At 39.0% G+C, this 20,543-nt stretch overlaps 1 protein-coding gene across 3 annotated transcripts in view; it reads left to right on the plus strand.

Moving 5' to 3' along the window:
• The first annotated feature begins 6,129 nt into the window (after positions 1–6,129).
• The window catches only part of LOC132816420 (NADP-dependent malic enzyme-like), a 185,234-nt gene continuing 170,820 nt past the window's right edge, over positions 6,130–20,543 (plus strand). For 2 of the 3 annotated variants that reach the window (XM_060825969.1, XM_060825972.1), the window contains exons 1-2: positions 6,130–6,355; positions 6,458–6,679. In XM_060825969.1, coding sequence (XP_060681952.1) covers positions 6,458–6,679 — 222 coding nt within the window. In that variant the 5' untranslated portion in view covers positions 6,130–6,355. Of the gene's footprint in view, positions 6,363–6,457; positions 6,680–20,543 lie in introns of all 3 variants that reach the window. The other variant, XM_060825970.1, reaches the window with a different exon arrangement.

Raw genomic sequence — 20,543 nt, forward strand, 5'->3', positions numbered from 1 at the left:
TGGTATCATTTTCATTTTGGGAATTGTCACCATCTAATTTCTATCCATTGTGTACAAGAATGGGAAACTACATAAAAAGGAGCTGAGATTATTTAATAAAAGAAACATAGAAAAAAGAATAGGCCATTTGTCCCTTCAAGCCTGCTCCACTGTTCAATATGATAATGGCTTATCTATTACATCACAGTTCCCATATAACCCTAAGGACTATATCTATATCCTTTCAAAAATATTCAATGTTTTGGCCTCAGCCACATGCTATGGCAGAGAATTCTACACATTCACCACTCTCTGGGTGAAAAATCTCTGTCCTAAATGGCCCACCCCATTTCTTTAGACTGTGACCCCTCCTTCTGGACTCTATTGTCATCAGGAACACTTTCATATGTTTATCCTGTTCAGGCTTGTCAGAATTTTATAGGCTTCTGTTGGATACCCCTCATTCATTTAAACTCCAGTGAATATAGTATTAACCAATCCAATGTCTCTTCATACATCAGTCCTGCCATCCCAGGAATCATTCTGGTAAACCTTTGTTGCATTTCCCCCATAGCCAGAATGTCCTTCCTCAGATAAAGTTCAAAATCACATAACACCAGGTTATAGTCCAACAGGTTTAATTGGAAGCACATTAGCTTTAGGAGCGACGCTCCTTCATCAGGTGGTAGTGGAGGGCTCAATCCTAACACACAGAATTTATAGCAAAAATTTACAGTGTGATGTAACTGAAATTATACATTGAAAAACTGATTGTCTGTTAAGCTTTTCATCTGTTAGAATACAGTGATAAGGTGTCCAGATAAGGTGTCCAAAACTGCACACAATGCTCTTACTAAGGCCCTGTACAATTGCATCAAGACATCTCTGCTCTTGTATTCAATTCCCTTCTTTGTGAAGGTATACGTACCATTAACCTTCTCATGGAAAACTGTACCGGCTTGCTTATCTTCAACAAATGGTGTACAAAATAGGCAGGTTTTGATGCATTTCCTCCTTTTCCAATCTATCACCACACAGATCTGCCTTTCTGTTTTTGCTACCAAAGTGGATAACCTCACATTTATTCACATTACAGTTCATCTTCCATGCATTTGCCCACTTCCTCAACTTGTACAAATCACATGAAGTCTTACCTGCATCCTCCTCACATTTCACCCCCTCCATCCATCTTTGTGTCCCATGTTAATATGAGATGTTAATATTTACTAATGAATGCAAATAAGCTCTTGCTGCTCATTAGTGAAAATCTTGTTCAACATTTGATTGGAATCTCTCGACATTGAGAAGGCAGACATCTCACCCAATTTTACCAACTTCCTCAACATGGCCCATGTCAATCAGAGTCTGGGAAGAATCCATCCAATTAATTGTACCATCTATAGATAATATTATCACTCATCTGAAACTTGCGTGACTTCTGATCCACATTAATTATTTTATTATCTGATGAGAAGTATATTGAGAGTTACACAAATCAAATCAATCTCAATTGAAGAATAGTGTATTGCTGAGTACTATATTAAAGAGAAGATTGAACACAGATGCACACAAACCAGTGTTATTTCTTAATTTATATATAATGTATTTAGTGCGACCATAATGTTACAGAATTACTCAAGACGATAATATTAACTTATCACAGACAGAGATGTAGTTAAAGTGTTGCAGTGTCAGTATATTTTATTTGATTAGTGAACAAAGGTACTGTCTGTCCAATGTTCAAGGTAACTATACAATTTAGCTAGATTGTTTTACAGTTTGAATTCAACATGTTGCTGATAGACTGCCAACTTTGAACAATAAAACCATTCATTGGTGATCTGAGCATAAGTGTACAACTTATACTATCCTTCAATTGAAGTTAGTTTGACTTAGAATTTCTGAATTCATCTCTGGGGCTCCTGGGATCAATTGTCCTCTTCTCATTGCAACATTATTAAGGGTGTATGTGTATATTTCTATGTTGTAATATGTTTACAGTTTATCTCTCTGTTTTTAACAGATTGAAGCTACTGCACAACTGCATGATACACTTTATACATTTTGAAGACAAGCAAAGAAGTCTCCCAGTGTCCTCGCCAATATTTATCCTATGTGGTCATTATCACAAGGCTATTTTTTGGGGATTTTGCTTTGGGCAAACTGCTTCCTATTTTTATCTCGCGATTGCATTGCAAAACTACTTAAGCAGTCATAAAGTACATTGGGAGGATATGAACTCTGTAAGCTGTTTTTCTTATATTTATCAGTATTTTACAAAAAGCAAACGCTAAGGCCAAACATTGATAGAAAATTAAGGCACCTAATCAGAGTTGAGGCACAATAATCAAAATTTAGCACATTATCAGGTTGATAATATATGTCTTGGACTTTAGGAGATACTAGATGAGTTTAATTGGAATATTGCAGTGCGCTGTGCTGGAAAACTAGAAGGGTGCACTTTATTATGGTAGATGTGTACATCATTGTAATTAAGGCATATTGAAAAAAAAATGGCAATTTAATACACAGGATGGAACTTATTTATTCAAATCCAGGAGGCACCCCACGGAATAATAAGTAATGTGCAGTTACTACTGACCTGCAGCTCAACTTGGCATGGGATTCAAAAAGAATTAACAATGTTAAGAAAATAATTAATTAAACAATAGCAAATCAACCCTAAATCGGAAGACCACCAGGGAGAACAAAAACTATTTACATTCTGAAAGAGCCAAAATAGATATCAATCCTCAGGGTGAAAGCTCCAAATTTGAACCCTTGTCAATGCACCATAACCTCTGAGAAATTTCCTGAAAATTCAGGCATGTACAGTACATCATTTCCCAAACATTTTTACTTGATTAAGCATGTGAGGAACTAAATTACATTCTATTTAGTTATGATTAGTTGTAAAACAATTTCTCTAGTGAAGAAAGGATATGGTCTGAGTATTAAGCAGAGTTATATTATTATTGCTATTTTAAGGGTCAAGTTCATGTAAACTTAGTATCTTAATCAAAGACACTTTATGTTTTAAATGAATAACATAAAATATGTAATGAGCCTAAGTGTACTAGGTTGTGGGTTGTTTTGAGCTTACCTCAGCTCAACTGAGGTAATGCTTTTATTCCTCTGGACTGGACTATTTGAAAACATCCTGGCCAGCTGCCAACATTCTACTCCCTACAACTTGTTTTAGGCATCAACAGTTATTATGGCATCACACAGTTTTGTAGCTAAAGGATATTGATAGATCTTTGAAAAGATTCAGATGTATGATTTTGGAATGACAGTTAAGTTCAACAAACGAACTGTCTGCTCATTGCTTTCATCATATCTTGGTAAAGATCTATAGAAATGGTAAACTAAGAGAGACAAGCTGTCACGATAGGATGATCTTATAAAATGATACGCACGTGAAAAAATTCATCAGGAAACAGTAGGAAGTATAGCCATTTAAAATCAGGAATTGGAGATACATTATTTAGTCAGTCAATCTAGGATGGACCATGAACTGTTCAAGACAACCAGAGTTCAAGATGCATCTGTTCATGAACACTGGGCAGGACCATCAAGGGTTATTAAGACCTGGGATTTAGTGGTTTCATGCATAAGGAGAATGATCAAAGACATAAACACAGATTCAGTCAACAGAACAACAGACCTGTAAGCAGTCAACCAGTTACAGCAACTAGCATCTCAATGTGGAAAACCACTCTTTGTATTTAAATATTATATTTGGTACTAGTTATGGTAAATGTAACTCATTATGTTGAAGTTGTGAAAATATTGAAATTGGTTCTGTAACTAACCAGGGACTAATGAACTTCACACTGGTTCTTTCACTCAGTCTACAATTGTAACTGACACAGAACTTACAAATAAAGTTAGTGAACCCCAAATCTTACAAGACTACGTGTTAAAAGTTCAGACATAATTTTCTAGCCGTTAATTTACATGGTTGTGTACACACAAATTTCCAAGATGTGCTTTTGATAGGCAAGATAAAATCATGGATTGTAAAACCTGCAAAGTCAGAAGATGATTCTCAAATATTTGGCCTCAATAATCTGGAACAACATATGTGAAAATGGCATCATCCACCATTGATTTCTAGCAATTAGGAGTGAGAAGAAGATTTGGAGGTAGAGCTTGTGGATGAACGAGACATTTTGTGATCATTGCAGGGGGTTTTCATCCTACAAGTATGATTGTTTTGGATTTATGTGTAGTAGTTGACATAACACCCCTTCTCTCCCAACTACCTGGCCTTTTATTGCCAGAACTCCAGAAGGAGGTCTGTGTAGAAACCTTTTAAATTTAAATCAGATTTATAATAGCATGCTAGAAACCTGATTGAAGTATGTTGATGAAGTTGCTCTCCATGACAGGACTCTTGCAAACCAGCTTCACAACACAAAGAACAACTTATTTGGAATAAGACATACAATGCACAAGCATTATAAAACAAAATAAGATGCTTAGACATATGACAATATCTTGGATGAAAGCAAGAGGCCGTAGGGAGGGAATTTCAGAATTTATATTCTCAAGGTGGAGCTACCATTGGTGGATGTCAATAGGGCAGAATTAGATGAGTGCAAATATTTTGGATGATTGCAGAGTTAACCATTGAAAAGTGTTTTTAATCCTCACCATTATTTAAGAAGAGTTAACATTGAAGTCAGCGAATCAGTGAAACATCATAGGTGTGGTATTTTCAACGAATAAATTCACATCCCATCCTGCAAGTAATATATTGTGAAGGGCAGTTCCTACACCTGTCTATTACTTATTCTTACAGGTGTAGCTAATGTCCTATCAATTCTATCAGTAAAACATCTACTTTTACTTCTTTTATGTCACCAACTCTTACCTCAGTTCAACTGCTAAAAGAATTCACTAATCTTTTATTCCTCTGGACTGAACTATTTGAAGACACTCCTGGCCAGCTGCCAACTTTCTATTCCCTACAATCCCTGTAAACTCTTGACTCATTGTTTCATACATTTTTACAGAACAGAGGGAGGGCATTTGGTCCATAATTCTACAAGGATCTGACCACACACTGATCCAATTTTCCACCTCCTGGCCCACAGCCCTATGAGCTATGGCATTGTAAGTGAATATTTAAATACTGCTTAAGTGTTTTGGGGTTTTTTGACTCAACCAGCTTCTCAAGCAATAAGTTCCAAACTCCCACCATCTGGGTGAAAAAGTTTCTTCTACAGTCTCCTCTTAGCCCCTCCCTCTTCAGTAAACCCACCTTTAAAATAGTTGCTTGTTTTAACTTGTACCAAGGCCTGTTCACCAGTCGGACTTCACTAACTTACGTTGTCTCTGTTGAGTAATGGTTCAATTTTTAAAATCTCATAATTGTTTTCTGATCCCACTGTGGCCTTACCCCTCTCTATCTCTGTAATCCCCTGCAACTGCTCAATCCATAAAAATGTGTTAACCTCTCTAATTCTCATCTCTTGAGCATCCTCTTCTTTAAAAGAAAAAATCAATTCACAATTAGTGGTCCTCCCTTGGTTCTAAGCTCTGGAATTCCCCAGCCTCTCCTCCCACTTTCTCCTTTAAGAGTTGACTCACAAACCTAATCTTCCCTGACCAAGCTTTTGAACATGTTTAGTCGAAACGTGTGCTGCTTTTTGAAAGGCTTATGCCTGAAACGTCGATTCTCCTGCTCCTTGGGTGCTCCCTGACCGACTGAGCCTTTCCAGCACCACATTTCTTCAACTCTGATCTCCAACACCTGCAGTCCTCACTTTCTCATTTTGTTGTTTCGTGACAGTTTTATGTTATTTCATAATGCTCCTTTGAATAGATTTTTTAAATGACATAAATAAAAGTTACTGTTGGGGATGCATGATCAAACGCATAAATTATGGATTTAATGAATATACAACATCCCATAGAAGGCCTTTGGTTGCACAATGCTTGAAGAAATGGGGCCTATGCAATGTTCTTAATTTATCTAACGTATGGAAATAATTAAAATGTAAATAGAGATTGCAAACTCCTTTGTCAAAGCTACGTCCCGTTTAATGAAAAAAAAGCTCAAAATGGAATAAAAATGTAAAACAGCAGCATCCAGTTTGTGCCATGACTGCCCCCCTATTTGTCGTGCTTGAAGCGCGAGATTGAGTGCACCGCCAGCCCGCGGGAGGTAGTGAGGGCGCGTGCGGAGCAAACTGCCGCCGTTATTAGGAGAGTGGAGTTGGGGCACTAACCGGTGTCATCGTGCAGGCTCTATCACGACTGAACTTTGGCCTTGCAGCGGGGTATTAACAGCTGGTATCAGTAGTCAGATATCCCGGAGACTGCACTGATCGGCGGTGTATCCTGGAGCAGTTGCTGTATACTCACGGTTGGTAGTGAGTGAGTTTGTACAGTCTGGGCTCGGGGGGGAGGGAGGGGATTTGACTCTTCTCTCCATGTTCCTCATCTCGCTCGCTCTCCTTTTTTGCAGATGAATGCGGTGAGGAACATGAGGTCTTTGGCGTTTGCTCGGCGGCTCTTCTGCCGAGAGACTTTCAGCAAGCCGGCGCTCAGCCGCCTGACAGGAGTGGGAGCCCTGAGCGATTTGGGGCTGGAGAGAAGGAGCAGTAGCGGCCCAGGGCCAAGCCCCAGCCAGCAGCCTCACATCAAGAAACGCGGCTATGAGATTACCCGCAACCCCCATCTTAACAAGGTAAAAAAGAGAGTAGGTTCCTTGGGGAGAAGGACTGGGAAGGTTGGGGTGAGGTTCCTCCAGCAGCTTCCCGCTCCTTGTTCAAAGTAGGCCAGGTCAAGGCAGCTCCAGCGTAACCTCTGCCTGCAGATGCACAACAAAAATTGCTCATCACTGGAAAAGAAAGCTGCAAAAATGCTGGCGTTTCCAATTACATCGATTGCTGTGTGAAACTTGACAAAGCTGTCTCGGGCAACATGATAATATTTAATACAAAATCTGCAGGAATGGGTGACGGGTCCCGAGATCAGCAAAGTTGCATGCAGAACGTTTTTCCAGAGAGTCAGGATCCAATTTCCTTTCTTTTAAGAAAAACATTGTAGTATTGTAAAAGAATGAAATGCTCTGGCCTGATCATTTGCGTTGCGAAAGCAGAAAACCACTCCGGATCTAGGCTTTACACCTCACGGAATACAACTCCAGTGTCCTGTTTGAAACTGCTTATTTGAGCAAAGCACGGCGTAAAATAAAGCAGATTCTTTTAGAAAAAAGAAAGCTGCAGATGGTGAAAAATTTAAAGCTAAAGAAAAATGCCGGAAACACTGATCAAGTCGAGGCAGCATCTGAGGAGAGAACAGATAAATGGACATCTCAGAAATGGGTCTTTTTATCAGGATATTATGTTTTTGCTTTATATGATAACATTTAAACTCAACTTACCAGAGACTAGCCTCTGTGTGAGCTTCCTATCCTCCATTATATTGGAGTGCTGGTGGGCAGGTCTCTCCTTGTTAATGGCCTAAAGTAGGTATTGTTGTATAACTACTAAGTTGAATAGTGTAGCATGAATATATGCTAAACCCAGACATCCAGTTTACTGCAGGTGATATAATCATCACATCCTTGTGTATGTCTTTTAGCAAATGCGGGAGAGATTTGTGGAATGTTGCAGAAAATCCAAGCCATTTCAACTGTACAATTCCAAACGCCATCTTAAATGTAGAAAGAAAACAATACCTTTTTCAAATTATCCTCAATCATTTTGATTTTTTTATTTTCTGAATAAAATACTGTAATGAAAACTAACCCTCTCTAGCTTCTAAATCTCTTATCCCCGAATGCTAACCATAGTCATGTTGTTTTCCTTAACACAGAATTGTCCCTCTCATAATGGATTGGCAAATAGTGCAGATATAATTTACTCCAGTCCCAAACAAGTTTACATAAAAGACAAAGCTATAGAGCAAATCATCCCTTGTGTACTGCTGCTTGGTTTCCTCATGGCTGCTGGATGTGTGTTGTCTTCCTGATCCTTGGCACATTAGTGCATTCAGAACCACATTATTGTTGGGGGCAGAAAGGCACAACTCAGCCCATCATATCTTCATTGGCTCATTGAACATTTTAACTTCATGTCAAACTCTCTACCTTTTTCACGTAACCCTGCACATCGCTTATATTTAAATAATCACTCAAACATGCCATGGATGCTCTCTTCTATTTAATCTGCCTTCATCTCTTTTCCAGGCAGTGCATTCCATACCCTAACTGATTACTGTGTGAAAATGGTTTTATCAGTTTGCATTTGCTTCTTTTGCAAAACACTTTAAAACTGTATTCTCTGAATCCATTTGCAAGTGAGAACAGTTTCTCCCTATTTACTCTGTTCAAGACCCTTAATGATTTTGAAAAAATGTATCATGTCTACTTTTAGCCTTCTCTCCAAGGAACACAGTCCCATCTTCTCCAGTCTTTCCTAATAACTGAAGTATCTAATTTCTAAAATCATTTCCTCTGTGCGCTCTCTCCAATATGTTCACGTCATTCGTATAGCATGGCATCCAGACTGCACAGTACTCCAAGTGAGGTCTGACCTATTGCCTATAAGTTCAACATAACCTCCCAGTCTTGAACTCTAATGATTGTATACATATGCATGCAGATCTTTGCTCCAGTACACCTTGTATGATATTGTCCTAATTTTATATTGTTTACCCATGCTTTTTGTATCAAAGTATAATGCCTCACAGTTCTCTGCATTGAATTTTGTCTGCTACTCCATCAGTGTGCCAATGTCCTTTGAAACTCTGTCTTCTTCACAGTTTACAATTCTCACAAGTTTTGTGCATGTGGCTAACTTTGCAAGTGTCTTTTGCACACTAAGATCTTGGTTATTCATATAATCAGGAAAAGGATCCCCAAACTGATGACTGGGTCACTTTTGAATCCACATTACTAATGCCCTTTTATTCTGTGACCTGTCACTTTCCTATGTGGCATTGTATTGAACATTGTTTGGAAGTCTATTTACAACACATCAACAGCCTTCTTGTGAACTGCCCCTGTGTTATCTCTTTGAAAAAAAAACTCCAGCAAATTAGTTGCACTCCATTTTCCCTTAACAAAGATTCTGGGTAATCCAAGATGGAGGGCGGGAAAAATTTCTGACTGTAACAGCTGCTCTTTTTTTTGAGGTATTTTAGGTGCTGGAGGTGGTTTCCTTGAATTCCAGGAGCAGCAATTACTATTTTGTATGCTGTTGCATTGTTTTGGAACTTTGGGGGAAAAAAAAGTCAAAACAACAGCAGTTTTAAAAGGGAGAAGAACAGACAAAGGAAGCCATGGTGAGGTCAGTGCAGGATATAGAGAAAGAAAAACTGACACTGCGTTTGCTGTTTGAATTCATGTATCATTGGACATCGGAGTGAGTCTGGGAAAATTAACGAACAGTGGAATTCACAAACGATCTTGGAGGAACTGTTGGGTGAAGTTCGCAGCAAAGAATCGGATAAGTGAATTGTTGTTTTACGTGTGGCCGACAGAAAGTCTGCAGTAGTGAGTAGAGTGGGTTCTTTCTTGATTTATATCTTTTTGGAGATATGTCTTTTGATTAAACTTAAAATATAAGCTATAACTATTAATTTAACCTGGGGCAGTGTTTGTAGAGGAATAAGATTATATCTTCTGGGTCTGTAGATTGTCAAGGAGCAAAAATGGCCTTTAATAGAGTGATATGTGCTTCTTGTCAGACGTGGGAGTTTAAAGAGAGTTTAAGGGTTACTGCGGATTATATCTGCCATAACTGCTGTTGGTTGCGAATCTTATCAGATCGAATGGATCGGTTGGAGACACCATTAGAAACAATGAGGAATTTGCAACAGTATATGATGGATGGCAGTTATAGGATGGGGGCAAGTCTCAGATACAATCACAAAGATGGGTTAACTCCAGGAAAGGTAAGAGGGGCAAGTTGTTGGAGGGAATCCTGAGGGACAGGATGTGCATGCATTTGGAAAGGCAAGGACTGATTAGGGATAGTCAACATGGCTTTGTGCATGGGAAATCATGTCTCACAAACTTGATTGAGTTTTTTGAAGAAGTAACAAAGCGGATTGAAGAGGGCAGAGCGGTAGATGTGATCTATATGGACTTCAGTAAGGCATTTGACATGGTTCCCCATGGGTAGACAGATTAGCAAGGTTAAATCTTATGGAATACAGGGAGAACTAGCCATTTGGATACAGAACTGGTTGAAAGGTAGAAGACAGAGAGTCGTGGTGGAGGGTTGTTTTTCAGACTGGAGGCCTGTGACCTATGGAGTGCTACAAGGATCGGTACTGGGTCCTCTACTTTTTGTCATTTACATAAATGATTTGGACGTGAGCATAAGAGGTATAGTTAGTAAGTTTGCAGATGACACCAATATTAGTGGTGTAGTGAACACCGAAGAAGGTTACCTCAGATTAGAACAGAATCTTGACCAGATGAGTCAATGGGCTGAGAAGTGGCAGATGGAGTTTAATTCAGTTAAATGCGATGAGCTGCATTTTGGGAAAGCAAATCTTAGCAGGACTTACACACTTAATGCTGAAGAAAGAGACCTTGTAACGCAGGTTCATAGCTCCTTGAAAGTGGAGTCGCAGGTAGATAGGATAATGAAGAAGGCGTTTGGTATGCTTCATTTTATTGGTCAGAGTATTGAGTACAGGAGTTGGGAGGTCATGTTGCAACTGTGCAGGACATTGGTTAGGCTACTGTTGGAATATTGTGTGCAATTCTGGTCTTCCTATCGGAAAGATGTTGTGAAACGTGAAAGGATTCAGAAAAGATTTAAAAGGATGTTGCCAAGTTGGAGGATTTGAGCTATAGGGAGAGACTGGACAGGCTGGGGCTGTTTTCCCTGGAACGTTGGAGGCTGAGGGGTGACTTTATAGAGGTTTACAAAACTATGAAGGGCATGGATAGGATAAATAGACAAAGTCTTTTCCCTGGGCAGAGCTAGAGGACATAGGTTTAGGGCGAAAGTGGAAAGATATAAGAGAGACCTAAGGGGCAACGTTTTCACATAGGGTGGGTACGTGTATGGAAGGCGCTGCCAGAGGATGTGGTTGAGGCTGGTACAATTGTAACATTTAAGAGGCATTTGGATTGGTATATGAATAGGAAGGGTTTGGAGGGATATGGGCCGGGTGCTGGCAGGTGGGACTAGATTGGATTGGGATAGCTGGTCGGCATGGACGGGTTGGACCGAAGGATATGTTCCATGCTGTACATCTCTATGACTCCGTGACACGCACTAAGAGTGAAAAACATATACATTAGGTAATTGTAAAGCTATTTGCACTGAAAAAAAGTAAGATTGAAAAGTTAATGTCAAAGAGTCTGTAATATATAGATGGTTTGACTATCCTCTCTGATATTGTGATTGTACAATTGTTCACACTTCTGGATGCAAAATTTGGTGTTCTTAAATTGGTGCATGTTGGTCTGTTGAGTTTTTAGGATAGGTTGTTTTCTGAAGGTTTCCATATGTTCGTTGTCCAAGAGTATCTTTTATGTGTTCTCTGCACAACCAAAAGATTGTACTATTGATTGAGCTGATTTCTGTTTCTCCTCAATGTTGCTCCACTAGGTATTGTGACTTAGTATCTAGGGTCACTGCAGTATCCCAGCAGGTTACCAGGTTCATTGATTTAAGTTGTATGACTCTGACATTTTGTGCAATTCACAATTTAGGCAGTGTGGCATTTGCACAGCAGTCATGGACCATTTCTATTCTCCATCTTCTTTGGGAGCTTCTCCTGGATTTCTGAGAACTCAGAGAGATGATGGCTTGACAAAGTTCTCTAAATTTGTCTTCCAAATGCAATCCCTGTTGACAGTAAGTGCGTGTCTGGAGGTGTGGTTCTTAAGTGCAGCAGAGCAATTTGAAGGTCCTTTTTTGTCACCCAAACTTCACGATAAGCACTTTCATGATGTGAACCATTTGTTTGGTGAGGCTGTCGAGTTTAAGATAATACAGTAAAGTGTCATGTGGTTTATGCCCCATTTGGTACACATGTCCCTAAAAGATCATTGTCGGACATGATCACATCAGGTGTACTGAGCAGAGTATATATTGGACTAATGACGTGAAATGTCATTTAATTGTCTGACAACTGGAAATTTGAAAAAAATAGTCAGTGACGAGGAGAGAATTGTTGCTGTGAATGATAAATAGATCTGTTGTAATTTTGAACCAAAGGACTGATGAAATCATGTCCGCTTCTTTGTATTGCGGTGGTTGGTGGCTCTGTCACATCTTGCATACCCCACTTTTTTTTTCTACTTCATTGTTGATCTCAGGCCAATATGCAGTATCCTGTGCCAGGCATCTTGTTCAATCTGTTCTCAGATTGCACCTGTGACTGTATGTCCTGGCAAAGGGCTTTGACTGTACGCATTTATTTCCTTTCTAAAAATTGCACCCCATGAGACATGTAGTTCATCCCTGTAGGGCATTTCTATTGCATCTTGTATTGGGCCAGACCATCCTTTATGATAACATTCCGCGTCGTCTTTGGCCATGAATCATTAGCTATTTCATCTTTTAGTTGGTTGGATTGGTGCTGACCAAAGTTCATGAAAATTGCCATGAGTAAATCTTCCATCTTGATGGCTGTACTGTCTACTTGTATGCTTAGTGTAAACTCAGCATTCATATTTTGCTTTGGTAATTTGCTCAGTATGGAGAACTATTTAATAACAGTTTGAAGAAGACATTAACATTGTACGGAGGCGTTTTCTGCACCAACCATACTTTTACTAAATGTTGTTATATTTTGGGTAATGATCTTTCCAGTTATTATGCAAAAATAATTTCCAGTGATTGATGATCAGCTTTTACAGTGAATTGCTTATGGAACAGATATTTACAAAATGTTGTGATATAAATACTGGAGCAAGTGGTTCATGCTGTGTGTTGGAATAGTTGGAGTGCTCTTGCAATAGACATTTGGATTCAAATGCAATTAGTTTGCCATCTTGCATGATGTATGCTTTTTATCCTTTTGAGATACATTGATTTTGAAGAATGTTTTCTTCCTTGGATCATCGTATTGTGGTTACCATTTTCTGCTGACAATAATTATTTGAGTGATTCATGAATTGTTGGTCCTCTTGCTATACATATGGTGTGTCTTAAGCATTGTCTTAATGATGGTGCTTTGTTGGAAAAGTTCGGTATGTATGGTGCTAGGAAGTTTTAATAATCCAACATATTTCTATGGATCTTTGTCTTGGGGAATATGTATGTGTCTCAATACTGGATCTGTTGCTTCTCCAGCCCAATTCAGAACTGATTGGTAAACTACATGGATCACACATCTGGCTATTAAAACAGTAGCATAACAACATGCATCCAAAAACCCTTTAATCCTCTTGGCTGTAGTTTGGGAGTGTGGAGGAAGGAAATAGTAGTTTAAATGACTTTCTTCTGTGGCTTTCACACCCATTGCAACATTCTAATAAGTTTCACGGAGCTTTTATATTCTTTCTGTAATTAAATGCTCAAAATGGTAAATCGTATTCTAACTGCAGCTTCATTTAAGTGTTCTAAAAGTTCAACATCCGCTGTTGGATCTGTTACAACACTGGGGTAAACCCTCCTGCTTAATTTAAATCAGCAACACAGAAAAGATTTATCCCATGCAGTAATCTGTAAACATTCGAGAGGCCAGGAACTATTTAAAGTAAAAAATAACAACTTTATTTCTTAAAGTGTAACAAAGAATAATTAACTATCAACTATTTACAACTTCTTTCTCTAACCTATCTTTTACTTTCCCTTTAAAATACTAGTCTGATAAAACCCCCAATTAAGATTCACCAAAATTCAAGTTTTCAAAACCATCCAGATGTCGAAACATCTTGTTATATCTTCCTCTGTCTTCTTTTCTTCTTCCTAAGGATTTTTGTTTCACAGATTACTGATTGGTGAAGGTACCTTTTTAAGAAAGCTATTCTCCAGGCAGTCTGCACATGCTGGTGGCTTGGCAGTTCTCCTCCCAACTGTTCAATGTTCCCAAGTCTTCTATACCCAGAGTGTCAGATTGTGTCATTGGCTTTTAAGATTGTCAATATACTAAGTTCAAATTTGATTGGAGTTTGGGATTTCTCAGGGTCTAATTTAAATTGATTAGCTTAATTCAAATCTGTTTTGTCATTTCCAGGCAACCAACTACCCTAGCTACTGGACTAAAATGTTACATATATCTTGTTCAAAACATTTGATGCTGTCAGGTAGTTCTGCTAGCTTTTAACTCTCTTAAAGGTACAGTACACCCACATCTTCATAACACCTCCCCCCCCTTAAGAAAAATGAACCATCATAAAGAAAAGATGGCTTCAGTTTTCTTTCTACTATTCTTTAAATATATTGCCCTAACATATTGATAACTTTAATTAAGTTCGTCTTAACTTCTTCCCATATAAATATATATAACATTAAATACAGACCTCACCTAAACTCTATCAGTTAAATCCACGATAATTCATCTGCGATTACATTGTTACGACCTGCAGCATGTACGATTTTTAAATTTTAAAAGTCTGTAACATAAGACTCCAATGAAGTAAACACTTGTCTTTAAAGTGTTCTAAGAATGTAAGTGGATTGTGATCCTTATACACAACAGTCTCTGACATATTGTTTGTGACATACATATTAAAACATAGTCCGGCCAGTACCAAACTCAGTAATTCTTTTTCCTCTGATGGATGTTGATCTTCTTCGAAAAGTAGCCAACTGGCAGTTCAATCCCATCCTCCTCTTCCTGTAGGATTACAGCTCCAACTCCAATGTCACTAGCATTGATGGCAACTTTAAAAAGTTTTGAAGGTTTGGTGTAGCTAAAACTGGTTTGGTGGTTAATATGGCTTTGAAATGTTTGAATGCCTCCTTGGTATGGTTGTGTCAACTGAAACTTTGTGTTCCTCTTCAGCCAATCGGTTAACTATGCCATTACGCTGCTGAAGTTTGGAACAAACTTCCGATCGAATCCGCTGAGTCCTAAGAATCAAAGCACCTCTTTCTTCGAGGTTGGTCATGGAATTTCTTCGACAGCCTTCCGTGATTGATGTTATGTCCCAAGAATGCACCTCTGCTTTCGCGTGTTTCAACTCTGCTTTCAACTGCTTTCTATGCTCCTGTGACTGATAGCTTACTAACCTATCCCACTACTTAAGGACTTCTTCATTTTTCAATCTATTTTGACGCACATCAAAGTCCACATCATCTGGATTTGATTCTTCCCTCTGCGGGGCAGTTACTAACACCTGTTTCTCCAGTTCTTTTTCTCCAGTATAATTCAGTTTCAGTATATTAACATGACATACCCGATACCTTTTTTTTCTATCTGGAATCTTTACTAAGTGGTTCACCAGACTCAACTTTTTTCTAAATTTGATATGGAGCACAAAACCTGACTTTGGGATCTTCTGTCACTGGTAACAGTACTAACACATCATCTCCTCAGGAAACCATCTGAGTCTTGGAGATTTTATCTGTCACCTGCTTTATTCTATACTGTGCCCTCTTTAGGTGCTGTTTAGCTAACTTACCTAATTTATTTAATCTCTCCCTCACCTCTGATACATAAATTTAAGCATAAGATCTCTGATTTTGGTTCTGTCAATTTGTCTTTAATTAATTTCAAAGGGACTTTGAAATTAATACTCATGCCTGAGTATTAACTCGAAGAAGGTGAACCGAGTAGATTCGTTTGGGGGACCTCTAATGGCAAACAATATGAATGGGATAGCTTTATTCTAATCACTGGGTAATCCTGACAGTATGCTATCATCATAGTCTACAAGGTCTGATGCCATCTTTCTAAAGCTCCCTGGGATTCAGGATGATATGCACTGGATTTAAAGTGCTGTATACCTAAGCTATCTATAACCTCCTTAAACAGCCTAGCAATAAAATTTGACATTAATCTGACTGAATCTCTCTGGGTAGCCCATATCCTGTGAAGAAAGCTACTAACTCTACTACCCTTCTTGCCTTGATAGTCCATAATAGAATTGCCTTCAAAAATCTGGTAGACACATTAATTATGGTTAAGGGATCTATTTTTTAAAATTTATCTGGAAATCTACCAATCAAAGAGGATGTAGTTTCCATATAGGAAAGAAGAGGGCACATTGTAAGTGCAAATGATTGCACATTGTAAGTGCAAAATATGCAAAAGAAAAGCCTCTTGCTCATGCAGAGCCTCTTTGTCAGATTGGTTTGCCCTGAGGTAGCCTGTGCCAATAATGACTAGTGACAAACTTGGGATTTCTGTTAATCTACAAAGCAAGTGCTCCTGCAACCCCCTGTGTTAGCCTCCCGGATTACTGTTGCCACAGCCCCGCGTACCTGAAGTTGCTGCATGATCCTGCATGTTTGAATAGCAGTGGCATTTATGCAGCATTATAGTCTATGTTAATTCCCGTGGAACAATATCTGGGGATTTTCATGTATTGAAGTCCTTTCTACAACAAAATGTTCCAACATCATCTTGTGGACTCAACCTCCATATTAAGAGAATAATTATACTAAAATATCAATAGAGAAATTATGACATTATCCTCTGTTAAACTTTTAAACCTTACTGGACATGGAATGACGGCCGAATGATTTGTGTCTGATCAAAGAATTCAAATCGAGAACAATAAAAGTCCTAGCTCAGCAAGTAGTCAGATTTTAAAAATTCATTCTCGGGATGAGGGCATTGCTGGCCCAGCCAGCAGTTATTGCCTATTCCTAATTGCACAGAGGGCATAGAAGAGTCAATTTCATTGCTGTGGGTCTGGAATCACATGCAAGGCAGACCAGGTAAGGATGGCAGTTTTCTTCCCTAAAGGATATTATTGAAAATCGACATTAGTCAACTCTGAGTAGGGTTATGACTCAACTTCCTGTATTTTTTAAAAATAACTTCAAGTAACTTTGAAACCTAAAAATATTTTAATAGCTGTGATTGACAAAAATCCCTATTTCAAAAAGGTATAGTAACTTTTTTTGTAATTGCACCACCCTTTTAAAATCCTACAATGTAGTAATTCTGTTTTGAACTACTTCTGTTCTCCAGTCAATTAGCACAGTATTGCTGGGGTATGGATTGCACTGCAAATAAACTTGACCAAAAGCAAATAAGGAATGCTGCAATGAAAAGTATATTTAAGATAAGCATTTTGTAGATCTGATAGGAAGTTTCCTGTAGAAACTTTCTTTTGACCCGAATAGTACCTATATTGACAGTATGTTAAATTTACCATTAATATCATTAAATGTGTGTTGCCTTTTGCTGTGGAATTGATGTGGGCAATTACTGCCTTTGACTGAAAGAGTTTATTCTGAGAACTTAACAAGCAATATTGGTTTATGTGTGGAAGGAGCATTTGTCCACCTATATAATTATACTTTGCCTCTTAAAGTAAATGTAACTTTAGCAACAACTAATTTCTATCATGCATTGATTTTATGTCTGGTATTACCAGCACTTTTTAAGAGACAAAAAATCTATAGCTGCTGGAATCCAAGGTAGACAAGCAGGAGGGTGGAAGAACACGGCAGCATCGAGGCAGAGAAGTCAATATTTCAGGAGTAACCCTTCTTCAGGATGGGGGGGGGAGGGGGTGGCGGTGGGGTGGGGTGTAAGGGAAACTACAGAGAAAGGAGGTGGGGATAGGTGAACACAGGTAGAAGGTACAACCTCGGCTGACTGGAGGAACAAATCTGGTTGGTGGCTAGAGAGGAAGGCTTAATGAGAGGAATGGAAGGGAGGGGAGGGGAGAAGATGAAAAGGGAGTTGGGTGATGGGAAGGGAGGTTATTTGAAAGTGGAGAACTCAATATTGAGTCTTCCAGGCGGAAGATGAGCTGTTGTTCCTCCACTTTGTGGTCTGATTCGTTGTGGCAATGGTAGAGGCCAAGACTGGTCATGTCAGAAATGGAATGAGAAGGGGAATTAAAATGGGTGGTGACTGGGAGGTCAGGTTGGCCCCTGCAGGCTCAGCTGAGATGCTTGGTGAAACATTCCCTTAGTTTATGTTTGATCTCCCCGATGTAGAGTAGGCCAACTTGACCTCCCAGCCACTGCACTTTTAAGAGGCACTGTTAACTTTGTCCATTACATATCACTTCTTGTCAGCTTGAAAAAACTAACAGCAAATGGAATATTAATGCAATGTGGTGTTTACCATTTAAACCATAGAGTGTGGTTCTACGGTTTCATCTTGGTCTACAGAAATGAATGCAGAGCTCTCAATTGAGAGGAAAAACAGCCTGTAGGTTGAGAATATATTGATGATCAACTTCCAGAATAGATTTGGATTCACTGCTTGCCTTTCAAAAGGAGCTGAACTTTGAATTATTTTCTCAACCGGCCTGAGGCTTTTTCTTTTTGCTTCTCTTTTTTTCCCCCAGTGATTGCATGAATAGGTAGGCTGAGGAATCTCCTTCATAAGCAGTTCCTTGTGATCGAGGATGACATGCTTCCACAATAGAAATGAGTTCTCACGTGACTTAAGAGTTCAATGCACAGCTTAGTCTCTGCCACAGTTGGATGAATAGGTAGGTGACCAGATTTGCCACATGCTGCTTACTCTTTTGACGCTTGTCTCTTTCAGCGATGTGACTCAGGGGGTACACTTCTCACTGACGCTTTCCCTCCACTTCAGGCAGTTTTGGGCCAGGGTGTTCCAGGTCTCATGGGAATATTGTATTTTTTCAAGGAAGCTATGACTGATTCCCTGGAGCATTTGTTTTCCCTTCCTGGGACTTACTTGCTGTATAGATGTTCCACATAGAACACTCGTTTTGGGAATTTTGCATGAGGCATGCAGATGGTATTGTCAGCTCAGTGGAACAGATAGAGTAGGATCAGTGTCATAGAGATGTACAGCATGGAAACAGACCCTTCGGTCCAACCTGCCCATGCCGACCAGATATCCCAACCCAATCTCATCCCATCTGCCAGCACCTGGCCCATATCCCTCCAAACCCTTCCTATTCATATACCCATCCAAATGCCTCTTAAATGTTGCTCTTGTACCAGCCTCCACCACATCCTCTGGCAGCTCATTCCATACACGTACCACCCTCTGCGTGAAAAAGTTGCCTCTTGGGTCTCTTTTATATCTTTCCCCTCTCACCCTAAACCTATGCCGTCCAGTTCTGGACTCCTCAACCCCAGGGAAAAGACTTTATTTATTTATCCTATCCATGTCCCTCATAATTTTGTAAACCTCTATAAGGTCACCCCTTAACCTCCGGCGCTCCAGGACAAACAGCCCCAGCCTGTTCAACCTCTCCCTATAGCTCAAATCCTCCAACCCTGGCATCATCCTTGTAAATCTTTTCTGAACCCTTTCAAGTTTCACAACATCTTTCCGATAGGAAGGAGACCAGAATTGCACGCAATATTCCAACAGTGGCCTAACCAATGTCCTGTACAGCCGCAACATGACCTCCCAACTCCTGTACTCAATACTCTGACCAATAAATGAAAGCATACCAAACGCTTTGATGATTGGGATGATCTGAGCAAGAACACTGATGTAGGTGCTCCACTTCTGCCATTGAATTTGCAAAATCTTCTAGATACATCAAGGATTTTGAGGTACGTCCCATATATAGTTTATGTCTCAGCCCTATTGGGTGTCAGGTATCACGACTGCTCTGTAGACCACCAGCTTGGTGCTGCTTTTGAGATCCTGGTCTTTAAACACTCTCTTCCTCAGGTGATCAAACAGGATGGTGAGTGTAGGTGGGTGCAGTCTGCACCATAGAATAATTAAGTGCATCAAATGCCCTTTTTTTTGTATGTTTGATCTACTACTGAGAAAGACTAGCTAGTTCCCACTGAAACAATATTGGAAGTATAGATAAAATCCGTTTACTTAGACTGAGGGCTTGCATTTGAGCTGTGAATAATGAAGCATTGAAATTCGATTCAGTAGCAACATGCATATATTTATTGCTTTAATTCATATGACCTATTGAAAAAATAAATAAGGTGTGAAAGCAAACAAAGTTTAAAAATAAAATTCATTAAGTTTGATCATTGATCATCAGCATTAGTATTGAGTCAGATTCTTTTGTCACTCATCAAGTTCATTGTTGTTAGACCGGAGAGGGATCTTCTTTGTTGTTAGACTAGTTGCTAGATTTGCAGACATAAGTAAAACTCAAAAGTGGTTGCTTTTGATGTAAGGAACATCCTGAGAAGATGAAGTTCAATACTAATTGTTTATTCTTTAATTTCTACCATTATAGGTACTTCCTCTCTTGAGAGAAGTGAATAGCCACATGTGAAACTTCAGAGAGAAACTGTTTCTTTGATTCTCAAATATATGATTGAATAGTTTGAGAAATGTACTTACTTTATAGGTCTGTACTAATCATGTGTTTTTGTGACCCTTTAAAGTACTTATTGCCTTGATTTGTAGTTACCTTCAAATAGGGTGGAAGGTTTGACATGGTGCATTATTTTAATCTAAACACCTATGACCGTTTCACTATTCATGTGTTTGTGATTTTAAGTATCAGAACAGGTGAAAATTCTGATGTTCTTTTA

The sequence above is a fragment of the Hemiscyllium ocellatum genome, chromosome 6, assembly GCF_020745735.1.
Source record: "Hemiscyllium ocellatum isolate sHemOce1 chromosome 6, sHemOce1.pat.X.cur, whole genome shotgun sequence".
Classification (NCBI taxonomy): Eukaryota; Metazoa; Chordata; class Chondrichthyes; order Orectolobiformes; family Hemiscylliidae; genus Hemiscyllium; species Hemiscyllium ocellatum.